Source organism: Eucyclogobius newberryi, unplaced genomic scaffold (assembly GCF_026437365.1).
Source record: "Eucyclogobius newberryi isolate DKJ021-1_F unplaced genomic scaffold, fEucNew1.0.hap1 SCAF_16, whole genome shotgun sequence".
Lineage (NCBI taxonomy): Eukaryota > Metazoa > Chordata > Actinopteri > Gobiiformes > Gobiidae > Eucyclogobius > Eucyclogobius newberryi.
The window spans coordinates 22,230,584-22,253,743 of NW_027315790.1; the positions used below are offsets into that span (position 1 = coordinate 22,230,584).

Here is a 23,160-nt window from a genome sequence, read left to right on the forward strand (position 1 = left end):
AGTATAATTTATGCTTAATTTTGTCACCAGCTTAGTCCTTTCTTACTTTTTCAGATTGAATCAAAACCCTGACGCATCACTATTGTAAAGGCATTCTATATAATTTAATTTGTATTGTTTTTTTTTGTTTTTGTTTTACTACAAAAGTAAATAAAAACAATACATAGAGAGTGAAAAGACAAAAACAAAACAAAAGTCTGTAGAAAGACTGTGTTTATCCTAATTCACTGCAAATGTTAGTCTTTTCAATTGTATAAATGACCGATAAATTTCAGTCTAGTCCTTAACCGTCTGCTCCATCCCTGTCTTAAAGTACATTCCACTGGTATCCATCTATCATTTTCATTACTGGAGTTTTACATTCGAGATACATTGTTTAAATATTCAATGATAAGTCGGTTCTGAAACGGTTTGCAGTTCCTCATAAATCTTCTTCTCTTCTTCTCTCAAATGACAATTAATTGATCAGAAAACTGGCCAATCAGATTGGCCAGTTTTCATACACACATACTACATGCTTTCAAACTTGTTCATTCATTTAGGTTTGGCTTGATGACATTAGGACCATCAACACAACAATATACTGTAGTTTTCCATTATGAAAATGAAAAACACGAAATCTCACCAGATGCTATAATTGTCACGTAACTAGATTTTAGACCTTTGACTTTTTGGGATCAATGGATTTATGTCTTTTAAACTCCTCATTGTCTACTGTCTCATATTTGAGGCAATATATTTAACCTTTTCTTCTTGCCGTGCCTATTCCCATATGATTGTAATATTTCTGTGCTCAGGGCGAGTGCAGGCTGCGGATGGAGGCCCAGCACATCAGCTTGTCTCAGATTCACGCCGCACAACTGGAGCTGCTGCAGGAGGAAGCGGACGCACAAACCAAATCAGCGCAAATGAGACTTCAAGAAGATCAGCGTGACCAGGGTGAGAAAGAGCCCTAGCATTACCATAATAACCAATGAAATGTGTCTTTTTGTGATGGATGAAAATGATGCCTTCTCTCTTTTTTCGTACCAGTTCCATGTCTGTGGTTTTCATTTATTCTTTGTTAATGAAATTGAATGGCTTCTTAGTCCATCGCTGACAATTAATGCCCTCAATTTGGGCATTTTCATACTTCTACACATTTATTAACAAGATATTACTTTGTAAATGTCTGATTTAGACGCTTGTACTACAATTTAATGCCCTCAATTTGGGCATGTTCATACTTCTACACATTTATTAACAAGATATTACTTTGTAAATGTCAAGATATTATTTTGTAAATGATGAGAAAAACAACTATAAACTGATACACATTTTATACTTGTTACAGCTGCTCCAATGTTGTCCAAATACCAGAACATGGTTGACGCTGTGTCTGAGGAATGCAGAGAAATCGTTTTGGTAAAAGATACATTCTGAGTGAAATCGATTTTTGTGTTGCTGGACCGTTAAAGCTAATTTTTACCTTGTGTTCCTCTCACCAGGCTTTTCAGAAAATGTTCGGAGCAGACTTTTCTGGCAAAGTTATTGTTGAAGAATTCCTTCCTCTTTCTTCAAATGAGAAACCTGGAACTAGTGAATCTTCATCTGCTATACAAGCCGCCAGAGGTACAATCCTTTATGAATATTTTAAATTATGTTTAGATACAGATATTTTGCAGTGCTTCTGCCTTTTTTTTTTAGACCTTGTTTAGGTTGTTTTCACTCATGTTAGTGCCCCACAGAGCGCACTAGATTTAGTTCCGTTCACTTCACTTTTAGTTTGGTCCTGTTCATATGTGCAGCTTCTCATTCTCCCCAAACCCTGCACAATGAGCCACGTGAAATGTGATCAGCTGACCATATTAGTTATCTCCATGACAACGGGCTTCAAGCAAACAGAGCCTCGTGAATGTGCTCACTTCCCAGTGCTGTACATGCTGGTCTTTTGGTATATGTACCATGAGAGTGATGCGCGATGGTGGCGGCAGAGACAAAGCTGTCTTAGCGCCGCACTGAGGCTTTACCTGCTGCAGAGGCAGGAGAGGGATGGATCCAAAGTTGATCCAATTTTCCTCGTCATATGCAGATTGCAAACGCTTCCATTCATGCAAACATACATAGTCGAGCAAATTCTTGTTCAAATTCCAAGCGCTTTTGCACACACGTGGTGACATTTAGGTCGGGCTGAATACGGACGCTTTTACACCACATTGGTCCCGCACCAGAATGCGGGAGAAACCGTTTATTCTGCTCCATAATGTGGCTGGCGCGTTCACACTGGGACAATTGCAGCGTTCTCGAAACAACAGCTCCTTTACTCCTAACTAGTGGAAGTGTGAAAATGACCTTAGTCTTGGCTAGATTTTGTCACGAGTTATAGTTTAATCCTGTTTTTGTTTTTGTATTAATCCTGATATAATCTACATACCTGCAATAATATTTTATTATTATAACATTATAAAATATTTCTCCTTTTTCTTGGGTCTTGTTTTTTCCCGATTGTATCTTATTTTCAAGTTAAAAATCTTTTCTGATGTTGTACTTGGTGTAAAAAGTTGTCTGAACATAGCATTGATTGTCCCTTTTTGCAGAGTTATACAGAGATCTGCAGCAGGTCAGGGATAGCATTGAGCAGGAGCACCATCGACTTTCTCAGCTTCAGACTCTGCTCAGGGCCGATGGGAACAAGGTGAACAGTTTCTTTCATAGAAAAATGTAGCAATACTTTACAAGTCTACCAAACAAGTAAATTACATGCAATTGGTCTTGTAGGTGATGGAGTTGCAGAGCGCATATGATAATCTGAAAAGCAGCACCGACAAAGAGATATCCAACCTACGTCTACAAGTCTCGAGTGTCAGTTCAGGCTTCAACAAAGGTAAAATTCAATGTAGAACTGCTTATAGCCGCTTTCAATTTATAGAGTTCATCATATTTCATTTTATGCGATTCCATCTGTGAATGGACACATATTAAGCTAAATTTAACTTTTACAACTTTTAGCCATGTTCTAACATTGTTCCCTCATCAAAAACGTTTACCTAACGTTTAGCTTTATTCACGCTAGTTTGATGAAGCCTGGTTAGAAAATCTTCTCCTCCGAGCATCAAAAACACCGGAAGTGAGAGGCCAGCTTGATATGCTTTTAAATATTTATCTTAAACTGTGTATTATTCCCTCTGCACCCAAACTTTGGTAGTCCCGACTCCCAGGGGGAACAGCAGTGATCCAATGTAATTTTGTTGGTTATTTAAAAAAAAAAGTTTTTCTAAAACATGAGATGCCAAACTAAAGTTAATCAAGAGCATGTTTAAAGGCTGATAACAATACAAATAATGCATATTTGTCCTTTAACTTCATACATTTTATTATAACGCTTCACAATTACTGTCAATTGTTCTGTTTGATATAAAAAAGTGTAATTTAAATGGTCTTATTTGCACAGATCTTGGGCAGATTCTGTTGAGAAGCTTTATTACGATTGTGAAACTGTTCAGTTTATTAGCATGTTTAGCTAATGTTTAAAAGCGAAAGGTGATTTTGATGTGGAAACACTGACAAGATCAGGATTTTAAATGGTTTGATTTCACGAGACTGAAGCTTTTGCTCCCGAAGTGCATTTTGGACAGAATTGACATCAATAACTAGATAAAACAAATCCACGAAAAATAACATACATTATGAATTACACCTTAATAATATTACTTATGTATTTGCAAATGATTGAATTATTATCCTTATCTGTCATTCATGTTTATGGTATATTCTTTATATTGTGTGAACTGTTTTCTCATTAAACTTTAATACTATTGATCTGAAGCCTAAATGCCTCCCTGTTGAACGTATTAAATTACACTCTCTTCCTTTGCTCTGTTTAGATCTGGGAGAACAAGCACAGTCTGCCGCTGCAACGTCCACCTCTCATACCTCTGCGGAAATCCAAATGCTCAAAGTTGAGGCCCAGGAGAAGCAGCAGCAGCTCGAACAGAGTCATAGACAAGAAGTGGAGAGACTCAGAGCCCACTACCAACAGCAAGCGGCCGAGGCGGAGGAGAGGTACGCGACAGAGCTGTTCATGCTTCAGCAGCGGCTACAGGAGGTCAACGCCGCACCGAGCCTCTTCAGGTGATTGCAAAAGAAAATATTCCATTATTCCTATACAGTATGTTAAAGTTTAGTTTGAATTGGATTGTGGTGATTTGGTTCATGCAAGAATTAATATAACATAGGAGGTAATAGATTTGAACTTGCAGTAACCTGTTACGCAGTATATAACGGTGAAGTTGTTTGCTGGTGTGTCGTTATGATGTACTCAAACATTTAAAGTCCATACTAGTTGTGTGTGGAAATATAACATCTCATTTTCCATACTAATGAAAGTCGATGATTTTCATGATAATCAACAATGGCTAAATATTTTGATTATATTTTACTTCAACTTTACTTTTTATTTTCCATCAAGGGAACACATGTTAAAAGATGCTGTACAGTTGCATTGGGTCATAAACTAATAATATCTTTGTGCCAGTCTCAAGCTTGTATAAATGCTGATGTTTGACTTTTTACATTTTTGCTTTTTATCATTTGATAGTTGTGGCGTTGTCACAATACAAACATTTCTAACTCGATTTTCGATAAATAGAAATCCAATCTATTTATTTATTTATTTTTAGACAGTGAACTAGTAACATTAAATGCAAGTTTTATAGTTGGCTTAGCCTATATTATTTTATTTGTTTCCATTTGGTTTTATACTAGTTCTGATAGAGCTCAAGACCATTTCTAGAAACTATTCAGGAAAGATACAATTTTGTCCTCTTCATGTGATTTTTTTTTTTTGTATTGATTTGGTTTTGATACTAGTTTTAGTGCTGATACTTTTGACAACTCCAGATGCGTGAGGCCGCAAAATTAACAAATAAGATACAGTAGGGAGAGAGAAAGAAATACTTGTCTTTCTGTCTCCAGTGTATACTACATAAGTTGAAATGTTTTGATGCAGCTATACGATGCAGCTATTTGTATTTCTTTTTCTATACGTGTTCATCAAGGATACTTTGTATTTTGTCTTACAGGTCATCAACAGAGTCCAGCGGTTTTGACAAAGAACATGAACAGCTCAAGGTAGGGCTGTTGTATTAGTCACCGTCTATAAATCTTATATTAAATGTACTCCTTTTTGATTCAAGTTTATGCATATCCTTACATTAAAATAATTTGACAGTTGGGTGTGTGGAGGGAGGAGGAAAGAGGCAGGAGCAGCTACAGCTTTAGGCAACGATGTGCCCTAAATCGTTAGTTTTGCTCCGCAGCGGTATTAAGAAGGCTGTAACATCTGAAGATTAAAAAGCTCGGACATTGCATAACTCATCATCGTGGACCAACGGGATGTCAGCCCATAGAGTGGCATGAATGAGAGCCGCCTTTTATGTAGCCCAATTTATTCACGCAACACACTTCTTTTCATAAGAGGCTGGTCTGGCTCTCAAACCTCAAAACACTGCAGCCTCATAGGGAAACGGATCAGATAGAGCGGAAATAAAGACAGAATGGTGCATGAAGTAGTAAATACACGGGAGAAAAAGCTCTTAAGCAAACTGTAAACTTGGATTTGCAGCTGTTAAGGTAGGTTAATCGAAAAGGCCTAATAAAAACGCTTGCTCAAACTAGATTTTGCTTCTTGACTAAGCAAAGATTATGATTGTATATTATAGGCATTTTATATTGTCTAGAGACGGTCCTGAAAATAATGTAGTCTTTTTTTGTTGCTTATATCGGTGCGAATACAGACGAAGATTCAATAAAACTTTAATACAATTTCTTGAAATGTCTTATTCTGATAGTTAACAATGTGATTTTTAAATTCCCTAGCCAAGTAATTTTTTGTTGTCGTTATTTAAACAGAGTTGCTTTTTTGTCCTTGATTTTTTGTTGCAGGTTTGTTCCAGGGTTGTGTTTGACAGTGACAAATGTGTTGTGTAATTCAAGTGAAAGGTTTATTTATTTATTTATTTTGATGAACCAATTTGAGCAAATATCCCGGAAGAATTTCTCTGGCATGGTAGTTCAATGGAAGGATAATATTGTCTTATCTTTACGACAAAGCTGGAGGAAGAACAAGCCAATGGTGTATTTATATTGGTAAAATCCTTGTTATCCAGGCCATAAAATCACATGAGCATCACCGCTGTCCCTCTAAGATTACCGGTAAAAATGTTCTTGTTGGTTCTATGCAGGAGGTTGAAGATGACTTGTCAGAGGGAGGGTGGGCCACGACGGCGCAGCTCCAGTCTCTGAAGAAAGCGCTGCAGCAGAAGTATGTCCAGGAAGTAGAGGCGCTGAAGGAGCAGCACAGTGCCGACCTGAGGAGGCTGACGGAGGAGCGGGGAGGAGAAGCAAGAGGAAAGGAACTCGGAGAAGAAACGAGCGACTCTGAACTGGAGCCACAGCACTGGGAGAGAATGGAGGAGGAAGTTGCCAAGGTAAGATGCTGATCCTCTATTGCCCATAAAGTTGGAGCTGCTGTGAATTTGTAAAACTCATTCACGAAAGTTGAAAATGTAAGTTTAATTGTTTACTGGTAACCATTTGTTTAATGCATCAGGTCACATGTTTAAATTAAGAATAATGGTTGGCAGTGCATTCATTTCTGTTCAAATCAAAGACATATTAACATTTCATTTGGCCTCAGTATTTCTCTGCACTGATCAAATGTTTGGCTCACATATAACTTAAAATACACATTTTAAAAGAGTAAAAGAAATGTATGGAATATTAAGAGACTTTTGATGCAAATACGGTTTTGAGGCCAATTGGGGAAAGACCGCTCCATCAGCATACCGTGATATTTTCATGGCAACAGAAAATTCCAAAATTGTAGATTAACTGATCAACTCTGTTTCAAGCAGATAAAGTTGGCTAAACCAGATTCATTGCTATGTCTTTTTTCATCAGGCCATAGTTCAGATATCGGTGGAGTTTGCACAGAAGACTGAGCTGGCTCGTCTCAGTAAAGATTTGGGTCAAACCAGCAGCTCCATGCAGACCGAGTCCCAGGAAGAGGAGACTCCCAGGGCCTCTGGGACCGAGGATAGGGCCGAATCCGAGCGGGACCAGCTGCAGCTCGAGCTACAACAGCGAGATTCAGAGATGCAAAATCTGCGAGACCAACTCCAGAAAGCAGAAAAAGCCCTGAATCAGGTCAGTGTAAGTATAAAAAAAAGTTTTTTAAATGTCTGTTAAATCACAAGTTAGCATAATTTACTAATTTACTGCTGTGTTGTTAATTTCCAGATGGACTTTGTTGCATTGCAGGTGGCAAATATATGGTTTTAAATACACTGTAATTTTGCTTGACTAATAAATGCAAATAACTGTGTAAATTTTTATTATATCTATTTTTAGTGAATATATAGTGGATCAAAATCTTACTTTTAAATTCAAATGTATCCGTCTCATACTGAGGAAATTGCAGTCAATAAAGTATACAGAAGTAAATAATACCTGGATAACATACCATAGTAAAATACTTAACTGTTAATGCCAACCCCAGTTTATTACATTTAAAATCTCTGTTAGGTTAATCTGAATTTGTTGCAGTATGAAAACTCTGTAGAGCTCAGGATTGTATCATCTTCAGAATTTGCCCCATGTTAAACCAATGGAGATTTTAATATGCTAAATGCTAAACTTTGCCTTCATTCATAAGTATTCACACTTTAGTGATAAATGTATTTACCAGTAGATTGTTCTACCACATTTTTATTTACTTTCTAACGTTGCATATGACGTTTTTTTGCACTGCTGCCAAAAAGCACTGATCCCAAGCTCTATTGGAATTGCCAAATAATTGTTGCTTTAAATGTCTCGTAGTCTTACAGTGAGCTTACAGCGTGCCAGGGCTATTCTCAGGCCTGTTGGCCTTTCACTTGGTATTTACTGCATGATTAGGCTTTACTGTGTGATAGCCACTGCTGTCAGCTCCTCTCTTCTCGACAAAAGGAGACGCCTCAATCCTGAGCAGTAACGCTGAAAATCCAGTGATGATGAAATAAGAGGCTTTAAGCTGATAATCACTGATAAAGAACACCACATATAATTAAAATTGCATGCACAGCAAGTTCTCTGTTCTGAGTTGTCTTTAAACAGTAGCCTCGGGATTGTCTAAATAAAGCATCAACAAATTTACATGCAATATGCAGCATGTCGGCAAACAACCTCTGGCCAATGTAACCATATACCATACGTTATAAATGAAATTCAAGATGTGTTGTGCTATGAAAACAACAAAACAAGCGATTTATAGGTTTTTATTTATTCATTTTATTTTCTGACCAAGATAGTAGATATATGTGACTCCTACTGAAATAAACTTTCACTCCAATCTACAGTAGTAGCTAGTCTGTAGTAAGAGCCGAACTCATACCAATTATTCATTTATATTATTCGGAAATGTTTTTTAAAGTTTGAGTAGACGGGAGAAAGAGTAACACACACCAAAAATCGCACATCTGTAACCTGAGAGTGCAATCCTTAGTCTGAATTTTTAATAAATGTTGAGTCCCTATACTTATCAACATTAAACCAAGAAAAAATAAGGAAATTAAGGCTCAGCAGTAACATTTAACTGAGCTGTTTGTCTCTAAATGAACTGAATCTCCGTTAAAGAAACAACCCTCTCTCACACTCCCAGTTGGTATCAGGCTCTGCTTACGTACTCTCAGTTTTCCTCACACACGCTCCACTGTGCACTGTGACTACAAATGAGCAAAGGCCGCGCTGTTCTCTTCTCCCCAGCAGGCGGCACTGCTGCCTCTGCTAGCACCAAGCCTCAGGTGCACCTGTTGCCATAGCAGCACAAAGGCCGTAGTGTTTCGCTAGGGCTCCAAGAGACTGGTCCAAAAGTGTGTTTGTTAGTCGCTGCTAAAAGTGTAGTGTTGCTCTACATGACTAGCAGTGCCTAATTTGAATTCTCTTTGACTAAATGGTTACATAAGTACAGTGAGGAGTTGCAGAAGTTATTTTAGTTTTGTTTTATGTAACTTTGCAATGACGGGGCTGCTGTCTGTTCTCTCTCTATTGCCCGTCCAGGCTCTGAAACAGGGAGAAGATGAAGAAGTGGAGGAGGCGGTGGTGGTGTCGTCTGCAGCCAAAACAACACATGCGCCACGAGCTCAATCACACGAGGAGGAACAGGAGGATGGGCAGGATGCTGAAAGGTAGTAATAACTTAATATTACTTAAGTATTAATTGGTTTAGAAGTTCAAAGTATTAACATTGTATTAACAACCCAGCCAAAAAATGCATAATGGAGAAGAAAAAAACATATTTAAGTCGCACTGGAATATGAAATGCAAGTGTGAAAATAACAAATAATATCACATATAAGGCGCTCCGGAGTATAAGTATATAAGTATAAATATAAGTATAAGTCGCACCCCAGCCAAAACTATGAAAAAAGGTGCGACATATAGTCCGGAAAATACGGTACAATCAATTACTTACACAAAGATATTATGTGGTGGTATCAGAAAGTAAAAGACATCGTTACATTGTTGGTGAGCGTAAACATATATATATATTTAGGCAAAACTGTAATTTATTTCAAACACAAATCTTGAAAAATCAAACTCATTATTCCTTTGTTTATTGCTGTTTCCAGGGCCCTGTTGCTCAGAGCCAATGAGCAGCTCAGTCAGGTGCTGGTGGACGTATTGACGACCACCTCTGCGGCCGAGAAGACGCTGGGCCTTCATCTTCACACTCTGAGGAAAGCGTCCAGTGCAGAAAGAGTTAAACCAGGCAAGTCACAAAAACAATATTAAATGGGGGAAAAAATTCTACATTATGTCACATTATTTCACATAAATGGATTAAAATATGCATTATTTCAGTAGTTTGCTTTGGTCTTTAGGATTTTAGTAACACACATTGCCACAAAATTGTGTGTTTTAGATTTCTAGGGCTGCACAATTTATTGCAATCAAATCAAAATTGGGATTTGAGCAATGAGCCTACTCAAATGGCAAAGGCTGCAATTATTTAGTGATAAAATGTTATGTCCTCAGCAAGCAATAAAATGCCCTGTGTTTTTATTGAAAAGGAGTGTTGACCCTCTAGTTCAGACCTTTGAAATACCTGAGATTTTTGTTTTTGTTTAGCAGTTTTGTGTAGCATATTTCAGTTTCTCTCAAATGTGAACTCTGAGTCCTACTTTTTCATAAATTGCAAATGTAATCGCAATAAATCGTGATTCGATTGTTTCCCAAAATCATGCAGCCCTTTAGTAGATTAAAAAAAAAAATAAAGTGACAAGATTAACATGAGGTCTGCAACATGCCTTTTTCAATTCAACACAACTAATACAATTGACCATCGTATGAAGTCTATAGCATTGTATCATCACATGTTTTTAGCTTGCATCTTGGAACCAACTTTCTGTCTTGGATGTCACGCAGAAACGTTATTTGACACGTGAGCTCCCCCGCTGTGAAATAAAACAAACAGAACACATAACTCAACAAAGACCAGACCCCCTGCCAAGTTACTGTTTTGGCAATAACACACACAAGCATTGTCAGAGGATTACCAGTGATCTATGGAGATTTAAGTTTACTTTTACTATGGTTTTCCTGCATACAGTACAGAGGTCTATAATGCTTTAGATGTAACACAAAAGCTGAAAGGACAAATAATTCTACTTACTATTAATAGTAACATGTTCATATTTTTGAGCATCATAACAACTAGCTGCATCACACCTCTTCCAATGAAGAGCTGTCATTCAAATGTCTTATTTAATTTGCAAAGTTTTGTATTCATTATGTTGTATTTGGTGCCATTTATTCAAAATGAAATGCAAAGTAGTATATAATAAGAACATGCCAATTTAATTACACTTATAATATCTAAAGTAGAGGGACCTGTAGTTAAGATAATCAAAAGTATTGAAAAACTAAATGATACCAAAACTGCAGTAGAAGTATTGATGCAAACAAGTATATCAGATAAACAGGATGAGCCTACCTGTAAGTTACACAAGGACACAAAACATGTGTTAAGATATGTTTTAAATGCATACATATTTGGATAAATAATTTGGTGAAATTCCCTTTGTGCTCACAGGAGATCGTTCTGCAGGCAGTGGTTCGAACAGTGAGTCTGGTGCAGATGAAGAGCTCTTTACGTTTGTGAATGTGGAGGCAGAGGAGGATCTGGAGATGTTACAGCACATGGACCGTCTCCTGCAGGGAGTAAGTTCACAGCTCGAAAACCAGGATTATCTCACCAACATCAGCACACGGCTTCAGAACGCTCTCGAGAAGATGCTGATGGCCATAACAAACGCAACCGACCAGGTTTGGATGATTTACTGTTATTTTCTCTGTATTTCCTTTCCAAACTGTGTTTTTCTTCTTTAGCATCTAACATATTCCATGAATGTTTAAACATTTCACAATGAGGATTTAAGCTGTGGTTTTGGGATGATTTTGCAATTCTACAGTAACTTGGTGGTGAGATTGCGCCATAACATTTCTTGGACTGAAAGAGCGGCATCTGCGCATTTGCTTATTGTCAATTCAATTCAATTCAATTTATTTTTGTAACGCCCAAAATCACAACAGCGGTTGTCTCGGAGGGTGACAGGGAAGAACGGATTAAACAATGTCCATAGGGATGAGAGGCGATGTCCCAGGGTCCCCTGTCCTTAAACTCTCCTTATCAGCCAGGATAAACAACAAAACACATCCTTGGGAAAAAGTAGAGACCTGGAAGAGTTCCACAGTGAAGGAGGGATCCGACTCCCTCAGAAGGACAGTCTGACGCGAGATAGACAGTGGAGCTGGACCCACTCAGGAAGAGAATGAATGTCAAAGTTTATTTGTAAAGCACACTTACAACTTTAAAAGCCCAAAATGCCGTACTAGCAAGTGCAGTAAAATGCATTAGCAACACATAAAATACTTTCAATTAAAACTACACATAAAGGTAATAAAAATACTCAGCTCAGTTCATAATGACTCAGCTCAGTTCTATTGTGTCTCTGAGCTACTTTTACCTCCATTTTGTTTTGATGTCTTGACGATTCAAGCCCATATTCAACTATCTAGTGTCTTAGCATACGGTTTATTTGGTGTGTAAATGTGGTTAAAGCCCCACTTTGTAAGATATTAGCCTGAAATAATGGTGTTTATTTCATTGTGGCTGTTTTTATTGCACTAAGAATTTGGAAAGCATGCCTCCAGGCTTGTCTCTTCACAGGTCGGACGTGTAACTTGGCCTCAAGGGAAATCATAAACCTTACATGGTGCTGCTTTAAGTTATATCATTTTGTATACATTTTGTTGATTTGGTTATATAATTATAGAGCTTAGCGTGGAAATATTTCTGAAAGCAGCATCATGGAGACTCTCATGTTTCCCTTTAAATGTAATAGAAATATCATTGTCAGCTCATTTAAAAGTCTTTTCCCCATGGTATTAACCCCTTTCTGCTTCTCCCTGTTCACTAAGCTACAATGGTAATGAGGCTGCAGAATGTAGTGGTAATAAAGTTGCCCTGTTCAGAAAGACACCCTTCATTCATAGCGGTTGCCCATGGATACGCTCTGTTTTATGGACCTTTTGTTTGAGCGGCTGCTGTCTCCTCCCCTCAGGTCAGCCCTGCTGAGGCCGGGGTTCGTTCACAGAGGCCGGTCCCAGTCTAACTAGGCCATGGGTTGTATTCCTGTAGTATCTGACTGTGCAAAGCAGATCTTCCTGTTGGCTGCGGCGCACACATTACTCGCGCTCAAATGCGTTTTATCTTGGTGATCTAAAAATAGCAGTGAAGAAGAGATTTCCATTGAGGCATCACTTGTGTGGTTTTAATTACATAAGTGCCAGGACTGTCACTGACGGTTATTTTTATAAATTGAGACTTTTAAACTACATTTTTAACCAAATACAGGTTGAATTAATATAATCCCTCGAGGCTTCTAGATTATAAATACAGTGTGTGATCAATAATAGTCTGAAAAAATGTACTTTTTCCCCCCAACGGTCTGTTTTAGAATACGTGCAGTCTAGAGGATCTAGATGATTACGATGATCAAAATACAACTATGATTATTGAAGTATGTAATACTTAATACTTTTGTTTGTTAAATGGCACTGATTAAAGTCTGTCTGGTAATTTGAGGAAAAACACAAATTGTGATAATTCGTTGCTTACGTTTTACTACTGCTCTTTATTTAGGTAGAGGTTCAAGTATACTATAATGTTGGGGTAGATCTAAGGCACAACTAAAGTTGTTAGTTCATGCTTGCGTTGTTTTTTAGTTATTTTAATTGTCAGCATTACTAGATTTCTTTAAATTAGTGTGACATTAAAATATATTGCACCTTTACAAACAAACACCTAGCCATATAATCTCTGCCTTGACATCAGAGAGCACATGCATTCTACAGCACAATAAACTTGTAATGACTCGAAAGGGCATGTTCAATGATTCTCCTGTTACTATTGATCGGATGTACATTAGTCTCGTGGTGAAGCAGCAACCTTTAAATCATTGTGTCTCATCCGCAGTGAAAAAAAAAACAGATTGATACAAGAAGCCAGTGAGGAGTGTTAAGTGTTTTGGCAGCTGTAAATTACTGTTACAAGTTGTTTGGTTATACACCTCCTGTTATCAGCTCATTCAAATACCCTCTGTGCAAGACAAGTCAAACATTGTTAGTAGGTGGGGCCAAGAACACACAACTTGTCAAAACGCCTTAACGATTATGTCTTTTGTATGATGACGCAGAAAGGGAATCCAGTCGGACGACTTTAGCTAGACTGCTAAAAGGGAGGAGTAGAAGGAGCACTTTGTGTCTCTATTTGCAAGTCTACCTGGGAAATGGCTTAAAACCACACCTTTTTCCCTCCCACATTTGCAAAACCGCATCCTGGTTTGTAAAAATGAAAATTCTATCCGTACATAGATTCATCTGAAGGTCTGGGTTGTTTTTGAAGCATGCGCAGTAGTAGCTGAGTCACAAAGTCAGTAGCGTGCCCGGGGTTAGTGCGCTTCACTTGACAGGAAGGAGAGAAAAAGCTCTGAGTACTATAATGGTCAGAGGAAAGGGGCAGAAACCAGGATGACAACTGTTCCGATAGGAACTACAGCGGGAGGAGATGTTATGCGCTGTCATTACAAACTCAGCTGGCTGCCGGACAACTAAAGGAGGCCCCTGGGAGTTTCCCCTTCAGGTTGTGGTTGCTACGGCTGCGTGGAATTGTTAATGAATCTCCAGAGAGAGAGAGGGGGGAGAGAGAGTGGAGAGACAGAGGGAGAGAGAGGACAGACGTGGAAGAGTGAGCTTTACTGCGTGGCATGATCTGATTCCACCGTGAACAAACAAGGTCACTGGAAACTCGGGAAAAGAATCACCAAAGAGGAAAAAATGCAGTTTTTTTTGTTTACGTACCTCGACCGCTCATGTTTTGGGATCCACTCTGTGCTGCTGGACTCAAAATTGACTACAAGTTGCTGCCGAGGATGACACTTCTGAACTGGATCCCTCTCTCGCCCTGCCTCACAGCATCTGAACTACCTGGGATTATATCATCCCCTGTATTTACCTGGAACTGGTTCAACCTCCAGCAGGTGGCATGTGACAGCGGTGACGTGCATATCACACAACCAATATTGTTTACCCTTCATCTGGTATGTGCTGCTAATGCTTAGAAACAGTTGCTCGGTGATACATCAACAACTTCAGCCTCTTCTACTCATGCCCACTGGATTTATTCCTATTTGAGGTCTGGCACCAAATTGAGCATCGTCTGTTGGATTGTCATGAGCGACAGAAGCGTTTAATGTATTTTAAGGAGCTACATCCTTCATCATGGATTCGTACCGGTCCTACTGGAACTCGAGGATGCACAACACCACGTGGGTCGAAGGGGAGGACCAGGACATCTATGAGGTCGAGTCTCGCATACCCCTGCCCCGGCCGTTCCCCATCTGTAGCACTCTAAACGAGAAAAATGCAGTGGTGGTGCAAACCCAGATCTCTCATGTCAACCACCGGACAAATGGCCATCTTCTTAAAGTCATCTCCAAAATCTCCCTCCCCACCCCACCTTATACAGTAAGTTTCTGCCTGGCAACTGTATAGATTTTAAATTATACATAATAAGTTGTCTTGAGTGACTGAGGAGAAGAGGATCTGTTAAATATTGCACCGCAGTTCTAATGCACTTCACCGTGTTTCCCCACAGAAGTGCCCAGAGCGCAAATGTAGTAACAATGTGAAATATTATAGCATGCTATATATGACACATCACATGTGACTTCCTGGTTCACTGTAGATACAACAAGACCTTTGCTCAAAGAGATAGGGAAATTTATGGAAAGTAACCGTGGAAGGAATGGGAATGTACTTACCAAAGGTTTATAAGAAAGTGTTGTGATGTTGCGTGTTTTTTACAATGGAACAATAGCATTTGTCATCTGACCTCTTGGTAGTGGTGGTTATAAAAGATAATATTGGTGAATTTGTGTGTCATTTTAAACTGCTGTGTGTCTGACCTTTCTCCCCCAATAACTGCATCCTAAGAATGAAACTCCTCACACAGAAACAAAACACACAAACAAAACTATTCCCAATTAATTTCATTCAGTTATCAGATTAGATAAAAAATGTGTATATAAAAATGTAAAATATGCGCCTAATTTTATTTTTACCATTATTGATAATGTTGACTTCATTCAACATTTGTCCATCTTTAGTTGCATGAAATTATCTGAGGCCGATGTAGATCCGTTTTATTATATATATTTGTTTGTTTATGATACGGTCTTCCTCTTGCAGCTTGAACATGCAAAGCTGACCCAGACCGAGCTGATGCGGGAGTCGTTCAGACACAACCAGGAGATGAGTGAGCTGCAGCAGCGTCAGGACGAGCTTCAGGAGCAACTGTCTGAAGAGGCCCGAGCGCGGGAACAGCTGGCTCTGGAACTGCACCGGGCCGAGGGTCAGTCCAAAAACCCACCACTGTCCTCTGCACTGCAACATAATCACACATGAGCTCACTTTACAGTGCAAGACAACTTAATGCACACATGACAATATACTGGTCTTGAGCTTGATAGAGTCAAATGATCCTCTTTACTCAATTAAAGATGGTACCGGATGTTTTCTGAGGACAGGTTGTTGTGGATTATTGAATTATCGCAACATCAGCCAGTTCAATTTCCAACTCCCATTGCTTTTTCTGTGTCGGAAATGTGTCTGATGGCAACAGGAAGGGCAATCAGCATAAAAGTCTGCCAAATTGCCTGACAAAAAGTACATTTCTCAAAAGTTCACAACAGAAATACAGATGACATTAGTTCCTGGCAAGGCACTTTAATCTTCTTTCCTTTATAATGTTTTAAAAGAAGTAAGCCATTGCCAAATGTGACTAGAGGCGGGTAATATATTGAAATTTAGATAATGTCGTGAATGGTGTTTTGAAGATATGCAAGTAAAAATGAAAATGTTATGTTGTAAATTAACAAGGGTTTAAGATGACGTTTCTGCACTTCTTCATTTTTGTCAATATATATCAACCCTAAAGGTCAAAAATAATGTTATGTCCTCATACTAGTCTAGTGCTGTGAAACAACTTGTTAATTTGGACGACAGCAGCACTGAAAAAAATCAAAGATCTTAAAGCAGTGAATTCCCCATCAATGTCATGAACACCTGGTTCACAGCGACTTGTTCTCCCACATCTAAGGCTGAAAACACAATACAACTCTTGTCTTTTCTTCCTTTGGGGACAAACCAATTGTGAGTATTGACTCCTAAAACGACACAGCGTTTCACAGCTGGTTTTGTGTCCTATTACAATGTTTGTTTTCAGTTGAGCTAATATTTACTTTGCTAAGTTTTTACAGCTTCATCGCGTAACCTTTAGAAGCACTTTGTTGAAAGAAAGAAATAGTATGAAAGTTATAGCTGGTGGGCCCTATGACGTCATTTTTATTAAGGGAGTGTTTCAAATCTATTTCATTTGACTTTTGGGCATCTAATGAAGGAATGATGATGATTTGTGGCTTTTATGTTGATGAACCAGGTAGCTCAAAGCAAAGGGTGTGGTTCATTCAAACAGGTTCTGAATTTAATCAAACACGATCCTTAAGCTGCAAAATGATCCTCCTCAGCGTCAGATGTCAATGAGTACACAAATGGGAATGTCTTGATTATTAGCTGTCATTAATGCTTAATAATTTCTATTTGTTCACGTTTAATATACCGGTAATGTTGTTTACATTTTTTAAAATATAATCAGATAATGGTTGCTATGCAAACAGATACAAATTCACACAATTCCACAATTTCCCATTTTAAAATAGCTGTGTAAGATAGATTGAATATTAGTTTGGTTCTATAAAAATGCATAGTTAAGATGTTTTTAGCTTAATATTCCTGGAGAGAATGTATGAATAGACAAACGGAATGAAGATTTACACATGATAATTTAAACCTTTGGTAAAGCTAGTCTTTTTCACTGCATCTGCACTAGCAATATTGCAAATTTGTTTATAGTGACACTATATTTGATCATGTGCACCTGTTACTGTTGTCGTGTCAGAGAGATATCCCTCCTTAGGCAAACTTAACTCTCCTGTAGTTCCTGATCTGGGAAAATAAAATCATCACCTGACTGGCAACAGACAATAGGTTCTGTTTAGTTCAAGCTCAAATAAGATCTAATCCCATAACCAGTTTGCACAAGCATCTTCACTGTCCTAGTATTGGATATTATTTGTCAAATCCTCCCTGTGTTTTTCCTCTTGATACGAGGGCCGTCCCTGAGCCTAATGCTTGCTGACCTGTGAACAGTTACAGTACAGTCATACAGCAGTTCATTGTGCCATTCTTTTAAAGCAAAATAGGTCAGACATTATCGCTTTGCATTTGTTCACACGTTCGCCCCGGATGCCAGTGCCCTTTTTCCCCATGATTTCATAATATTTAACAACCAACCGGAGTCTGCAATCGGAAATAAAACATTTTACTAAATATGTGTAAGGGGTTCTTGGTCATTCTTTGTGCATTTTACCTTAACATTAATCAGTTTGACTTGAAAAACGATCAGTCTTCTTGCGCAGAGACACAGTAAAAGCCACGTAAATATATGAACCCTTTGTTTTTATTCGCCTGTGTTTGGTAACTCTGGATGTTGTTTTACGCTCATTCTTCTGGATGACTGCTCTGAACGTGTTTGTGTTAATGAAGCAAGACCAGGCTCAAACTAATCACCGCAAATTCCTGTGTTGACTGATGCAGGAAAAAAAGACACTACTAGTATACTACTAAATGTCCTCTCAAAGTGTTTTTAATATACATTACACTGTTGTCCAAAAAGCTGCCGGCCAATATGTTACAGATTGGGTAATATTGACGTATTGACCAGTTTATTGGAAACCCTCTGAATTTTTTTGTGGTCTTTTCAAAACATTAGAGATGACCACGTTTTTTTCAATTTATTATGTTAACAGATTATCCAAGGCAAATTATGAAACTGTTAATGTTATTTTTTGTTTTTAAGGTGTGATTGATGGCTACACGGGTGAACGGGCCGCGCTGGAGGAAAAGCTGCGTCAAAAAGAAGAACTACATCTGACTCTGGAGCAGGAGCTGGAGGTGAGGTCCAAGGGCTCGTCAATGATTAAAATAATACAAAATAAATGTTGATTAAAATACTGTACATCGTAAAGACTGCATTTGGCTCATCCACCATTCATTCATCCATTCATTTTCTATCGCTTGTGCCCATAAGGGGTCGCGGGTGACTGGAGCCTATCCCAGTGACTTTGGGCCTTATTCCATCCACCAATGTTGATCAAATAACTCGGATATTGTTCAGTGTTTACCCAAATCTACCATATTAAAATGGAGAATATGGTGTATGGTATGGGTGTAGAATAAGATATTCGCTTGACTGTTCCCATACTGATAGGCACAAGCTGCAGCAGGTTTAGCAGGCTGAAATTCCTTGTCTACACTAAATTCTGCAGTTTGAGCAATCCTCATAGAAACTATATTTGTGCAGTTTTAAATCATGCTCTACTGTAATGAACAAACTGTAAAAATCACATTACACACACATTTTATTTATAATCAACTTAACATAATGTGGACAGTTACTCACCCATTGACCCACAGTATAAACTCACCTGTGCATAAATCATTAAAGTTACACCATGTAACTTTCTGGAGGTGGAAAGTCACCTTCATGATTCCATTGAAATGGAACATTCTTTGTGGAGATAACATTAAAAACCTTCTATCTAACCGTCTATTTTTGGGCTAATATTTCAACTTCTTTGCAAAAATTGGCACACCTCAGTTGTAGCAAAGGTCAATTTCTGACATGGGAACATTGTTTTAGAAGTTTGCTTCGACAATAAACCTGTCAGTATTTAATATATCGTATAATATGTTGTCAGATGACGAGCTCTCGGCTACAGGAGCTGGAGCAGGAGCGACTTCAGATGCAAGAGGAGAGAGAGCTGATGTCACGACAACAGGACGCCATGAGGGAGGAGGCAGGGCCCCGAGAGCTACGTATGTTGTACTACTACCACTACTACAACTGCTACATAGTACTGTGTGTAGATTATAATGAGACCGTAGGGAGGTTTAAATAAAAAGCTGTGTAATGTATTACATGGTATAACCATTTATTGCACAATGCAGAAGCAATGTTTTTTGTAGCTTTAAGATACCTAAACAAATATTAGATACAATAAAATAAACAAAAGGTGTGTTCAGTAATGTATATTTGCTCATAACCTGTGTGTTTGAGAATGTGTCATTGAGATAATATGTATTATTACCGAACCATAACATGTATCTATTATCAATAAGGTGTCTCTTGACCACATGCATTGATAAAATGGTGAGTATTAGTACCGGTAGTAGCATTTAGAATTAAACCATTGGGCTTTATAGTAACAATAGGAGATCATCCTTTCACTTTCTGTTCACCTCTCACTGAGAAACACTTTTCTCCTCCACTCTTCTGTTCATAAACTACAGCAGCATGACAAATACCTGTGCTTTCTGATTCTCCTGTAGGCCTAGTTGAAGCTGCAATGGTTGCAGCTCCAGAAGCAGGTGTGTCCACTTCACGCATGGCTCGGTCATGTCTCATTTCTTTTAAAAAATGTGTTTAGTGCGTGATGCTATAAGTTTCTAACCCTTATACAGCGACTCACCAGCACAGGCTTGAAGCTTGCTTATTTTGGGCTGTCACTTACTCAATGCAATCACTAACCTTGGCCTCAGCTTTTCATTTGTATGTCTTGTCACTTTTATGTCTTTGAATCAATATTGTATGCATATATCAAGGCATGCGAAGCGGGAAGTATGCTCCTGACATTTATTTGTTTGCTGTTTTCCTTATTGTCAATCATCCACAAATTTAACCTCAATAAATCGATCAGCTCTTTCAATCCTTTGTCTATAGCATGTTAAAAAGCTAAGATGATTGGCAGTTCAGGAACCTCTTTTCTCCCCTGCCTGTTCGCGCTTACAGGGCATGGATTCTGCAGTGTCTCACCTGTCCACGTGTCTAAGCTGTCTCTGCACTGTTACTTTTTCCCATTGGCACTAATGCTAGTGGGGCTTCTGGTCCTAAAGGGGTTAATTGAGGTGAAGGGGATAACTCACTGGTGGCAGAAAGAGGGTAAAGTCAAATCATGGTGACGGATGGTGTTTGGTAAAGGGCTTGATTTATCAATGTGAAAGAAGCCTAAGAAGAGTCTGATTTGAAACCAAATGCATTATTATGTTACACAGACTTGCTACATTCTTCAAACATTATAAATAATTTCATGAACACAAATTCTTATTTTATTGATTTTTACCATATTCAAATTACCTTTCAATGGTTGTAATGATAATCCAGCATTTTGTACAGTCTTTATTAATGTAGCTTTCACATACTGTTTATTGAGTGTATGCAACACCAATTTTAATCAATTGCAATTGCATTTTAAATGGTATATCATACATAGTCCTTTGTTTGCACATGTGATATATTCATATAAACTACAGACTCTTCAGTGGCTTTTTCTCACTGTCCACAAACTAACACTTGTCAAACTGATTAACGTTATCGTCCACACACTAACTTCTCCCTGGCTCGTCCTTGTACAGACCTGTTGGAGGAGACTGAGAAACTGATGTTGGAGAAGGTGGAGGTGCAGCTTCAGGCGGAGAAGCAGAGCTCAGACCTCCTGAAGCAGGTGAAGCTGCTGGAGGTGGAGCTGGAGGAGCAGGTGACACGCGTGATGGAGCTGGAGCAGACGCAGAGCAGTGAAACCACAGACCTGGAGCAGCAGATTCAGGCGCTGGAGAAACAGCTCGACAAGAACAAGAGGTTTCTCGATGTGAGTGGTTCATATAAGCAATTTGAAAGCAATGAAGATCAATGAAATTCCACATATTATTATGACCTGCCCAAGAATTAGGCTGAAGTCATCTTTTTGGTAGATTAAAATGTTTTCTGTTTGTAAAAGAAGGACTGGCGCGATGCTAGAAAAAGCTTGTAATCTTAATATGCAAAAAGGTTTTTCCTGTGCCAATTAACTTCTGTATGTTGAGGCTTGTCTATTTGTTTGTTACACAGGTAATTATTCTGATTTCCACAACATGTATTCAACCATACCCTTTGTCTGCCTCGATCTCTATTAAACACTCTGGACACAAAAAGTCTAGTTAGATTCCCTTTGGAGGTAGTTACACTGCTATGCCATTTGACCCAGATTTAAATGGTTTATATTTCTTCAGCAGACAGAGGTGAAGTGTCAGTTTTCACCTCATGAGTAACTCAAAATGTTAATGAGCAACAATTTTTTGACACTGAAACTTGATACTAGAGTGTCATATTTTGTAACACTCACTTTCAAGATGCTAAGATACGTAAGTTATGCCCTCCAGGCAACGACTAAAGCAAATGTTTGATTTTTTAAAATAAATGTTCAAAAAAACGACATAAAAATGGAAAAAGGCCAAGTTCCAGATTATAAATATAGATAAGATAACTGAAATCTAGTTGAGCGTTAAGACTAACTGGATATAAATGCTTCTTAAAATGTGAACAAAACTATCAACAATGTTTGCTTTAAGAGATGTTTTGCCACTGCTCATTGACAACATTTGGCATAAATTTACGCAAAGTAAAAAAGAATCCTAACCTTTTACCACTGTGTATTTTGGCACTGATCTACAGATTTGCCTGGGGTACATGTTTTTCGTAATTATATATTTATTTATATTACTCAATGCACAGGAACAAGCTGTGGACAGGGAGCACGAGAGGGACTTCTTCCAGACTGAGATCCAGAAGCTAGAGGTTCAGCTGAAGTCGTCCCAGAAGCCTCTGTCTGGCTCTGAGCAAAGAAACCTGGAGGTAACCGGAGAAAACACTCATTATATCTGCGCACAACAGTGTTGTGATAATAGTCGCAGCAGAATAATGGAGCTGCTAGGATTACCTGAAAGTGATCCCGAGTGAGGACAGGGACTGTGCTGTGTAAGTGATATATGCCAGAGTTTCCCATAATGATAATAATGGCAGAGAGCAGACTGTAAGGCTTTAAGGGCATGTTGCAGGTGAATAGCAATCTGTAATGTTGTCAGAAGCAATTTCTAGTACGTCAATATCAAAATGTTTTTTTTTTTTTTTATAGTTAACATGTTAATGGAAATTTGCAAATACACCTTTAATAAAGATATAGCCGTGACATGTTGCTCTCAAACTGATCACTTTCCAGTCCTTGTCCTACACAGATTACTGGTAGAACATTATCTGCCTCTGTTGTTGTGTCACCTTTTGCCACTCTAGATTACATTTAATTAATTCCCATTGGAGCAGTGTGAATCTGCACAAGCAGCTTTTGGAAATAAGCTTCTCTGGGATTTGGAGCTTTTGTGGCTCGAATGGAAAACTCATTTGACAACATTGTTTACTTGTTTGATTGTTTGTATTTCATTTCTTACATATGACAATAACCATGGATAGCATTAATTCATGAAAAATATTATTTTGGGGTCAACAATATTTACAGTCCCAAGACCAGATTCATGGAAAACATTGAGTGCACTTTTGGACGTTTGGACAAATGAACCACTGAATTGCTTGCT

The 23,160-nt window shown here is 38.4% G+C and overlaps 1 protein-coding gene across 1 annotated transcript in view; it reads left to right on the forward strand.

Annotated features, from left to right (window-relative positions):
- Positions 1–23,160, forward strand: part of LOC140361977 (A-kinase anchor protein 9-like) — a 59,977-nt gene that overhangs the window by 21,986 nt on the left and 14,831 nt on the right. Inside the window, exons 10-27 of the mRNA XM_072447943.1 lie at positions 798–939; positions 1,334–1,404; positions 1,488–1,611; positions 2,577–2,674; positions 2,758–2,863; positions 3,864–4,110; positions 5,061–5,109; positions 6,222–6,467; positions 6,940–7,191; positions 9,076–9,203; positions 9,648–9,791; positions 11,130–11,343; positions 15,829–15,991; positions 18,557–18,651; positions 19,458–19,575; positions 20,089–20,127; positions 21,172–21,404; positions 22,307–22,426. Coding sequence (XP_072304044.1) covers positions 798–939; positions 1,334–1,404; positions 1,488–1,611; positions 2,577–2,674; positions 2,758–2,863; positions 3,864–4,110; positions 5,061–5,109; positions 6,222–6,467; positions 6,940–7,191; positions 9,076–9,203; positions 9,648–9,791; positions 11,130–11,343; positions 15,829–15,991; positions 18,557–18,651; positions 19,458–19,575; positions 20,089–20,127; positions 21,172–21,404; positions 22,307–22,426 — 2,589 coding nt within the window. The remainder of the gene's footprint in view (positions 1–797; positions 940–1,333; positions 1,405–1,487; positions 1,612–2,576; positions 2,675–2,757; positions 2,864–3,863; positions 4,111–5,060; positions 5,110–6,221; positions 6,468–6,939; positions 7,192–9,075; positions 9,204–9,647; positions 9,792–11,129; positions 11,344–15,828; positions 15,992–18,556; positions 18,652–19,457; positions 19,576–20,088; positions 20,128–21,171; positions 21,405–22,306; positions 22,427–23,160) is intronic.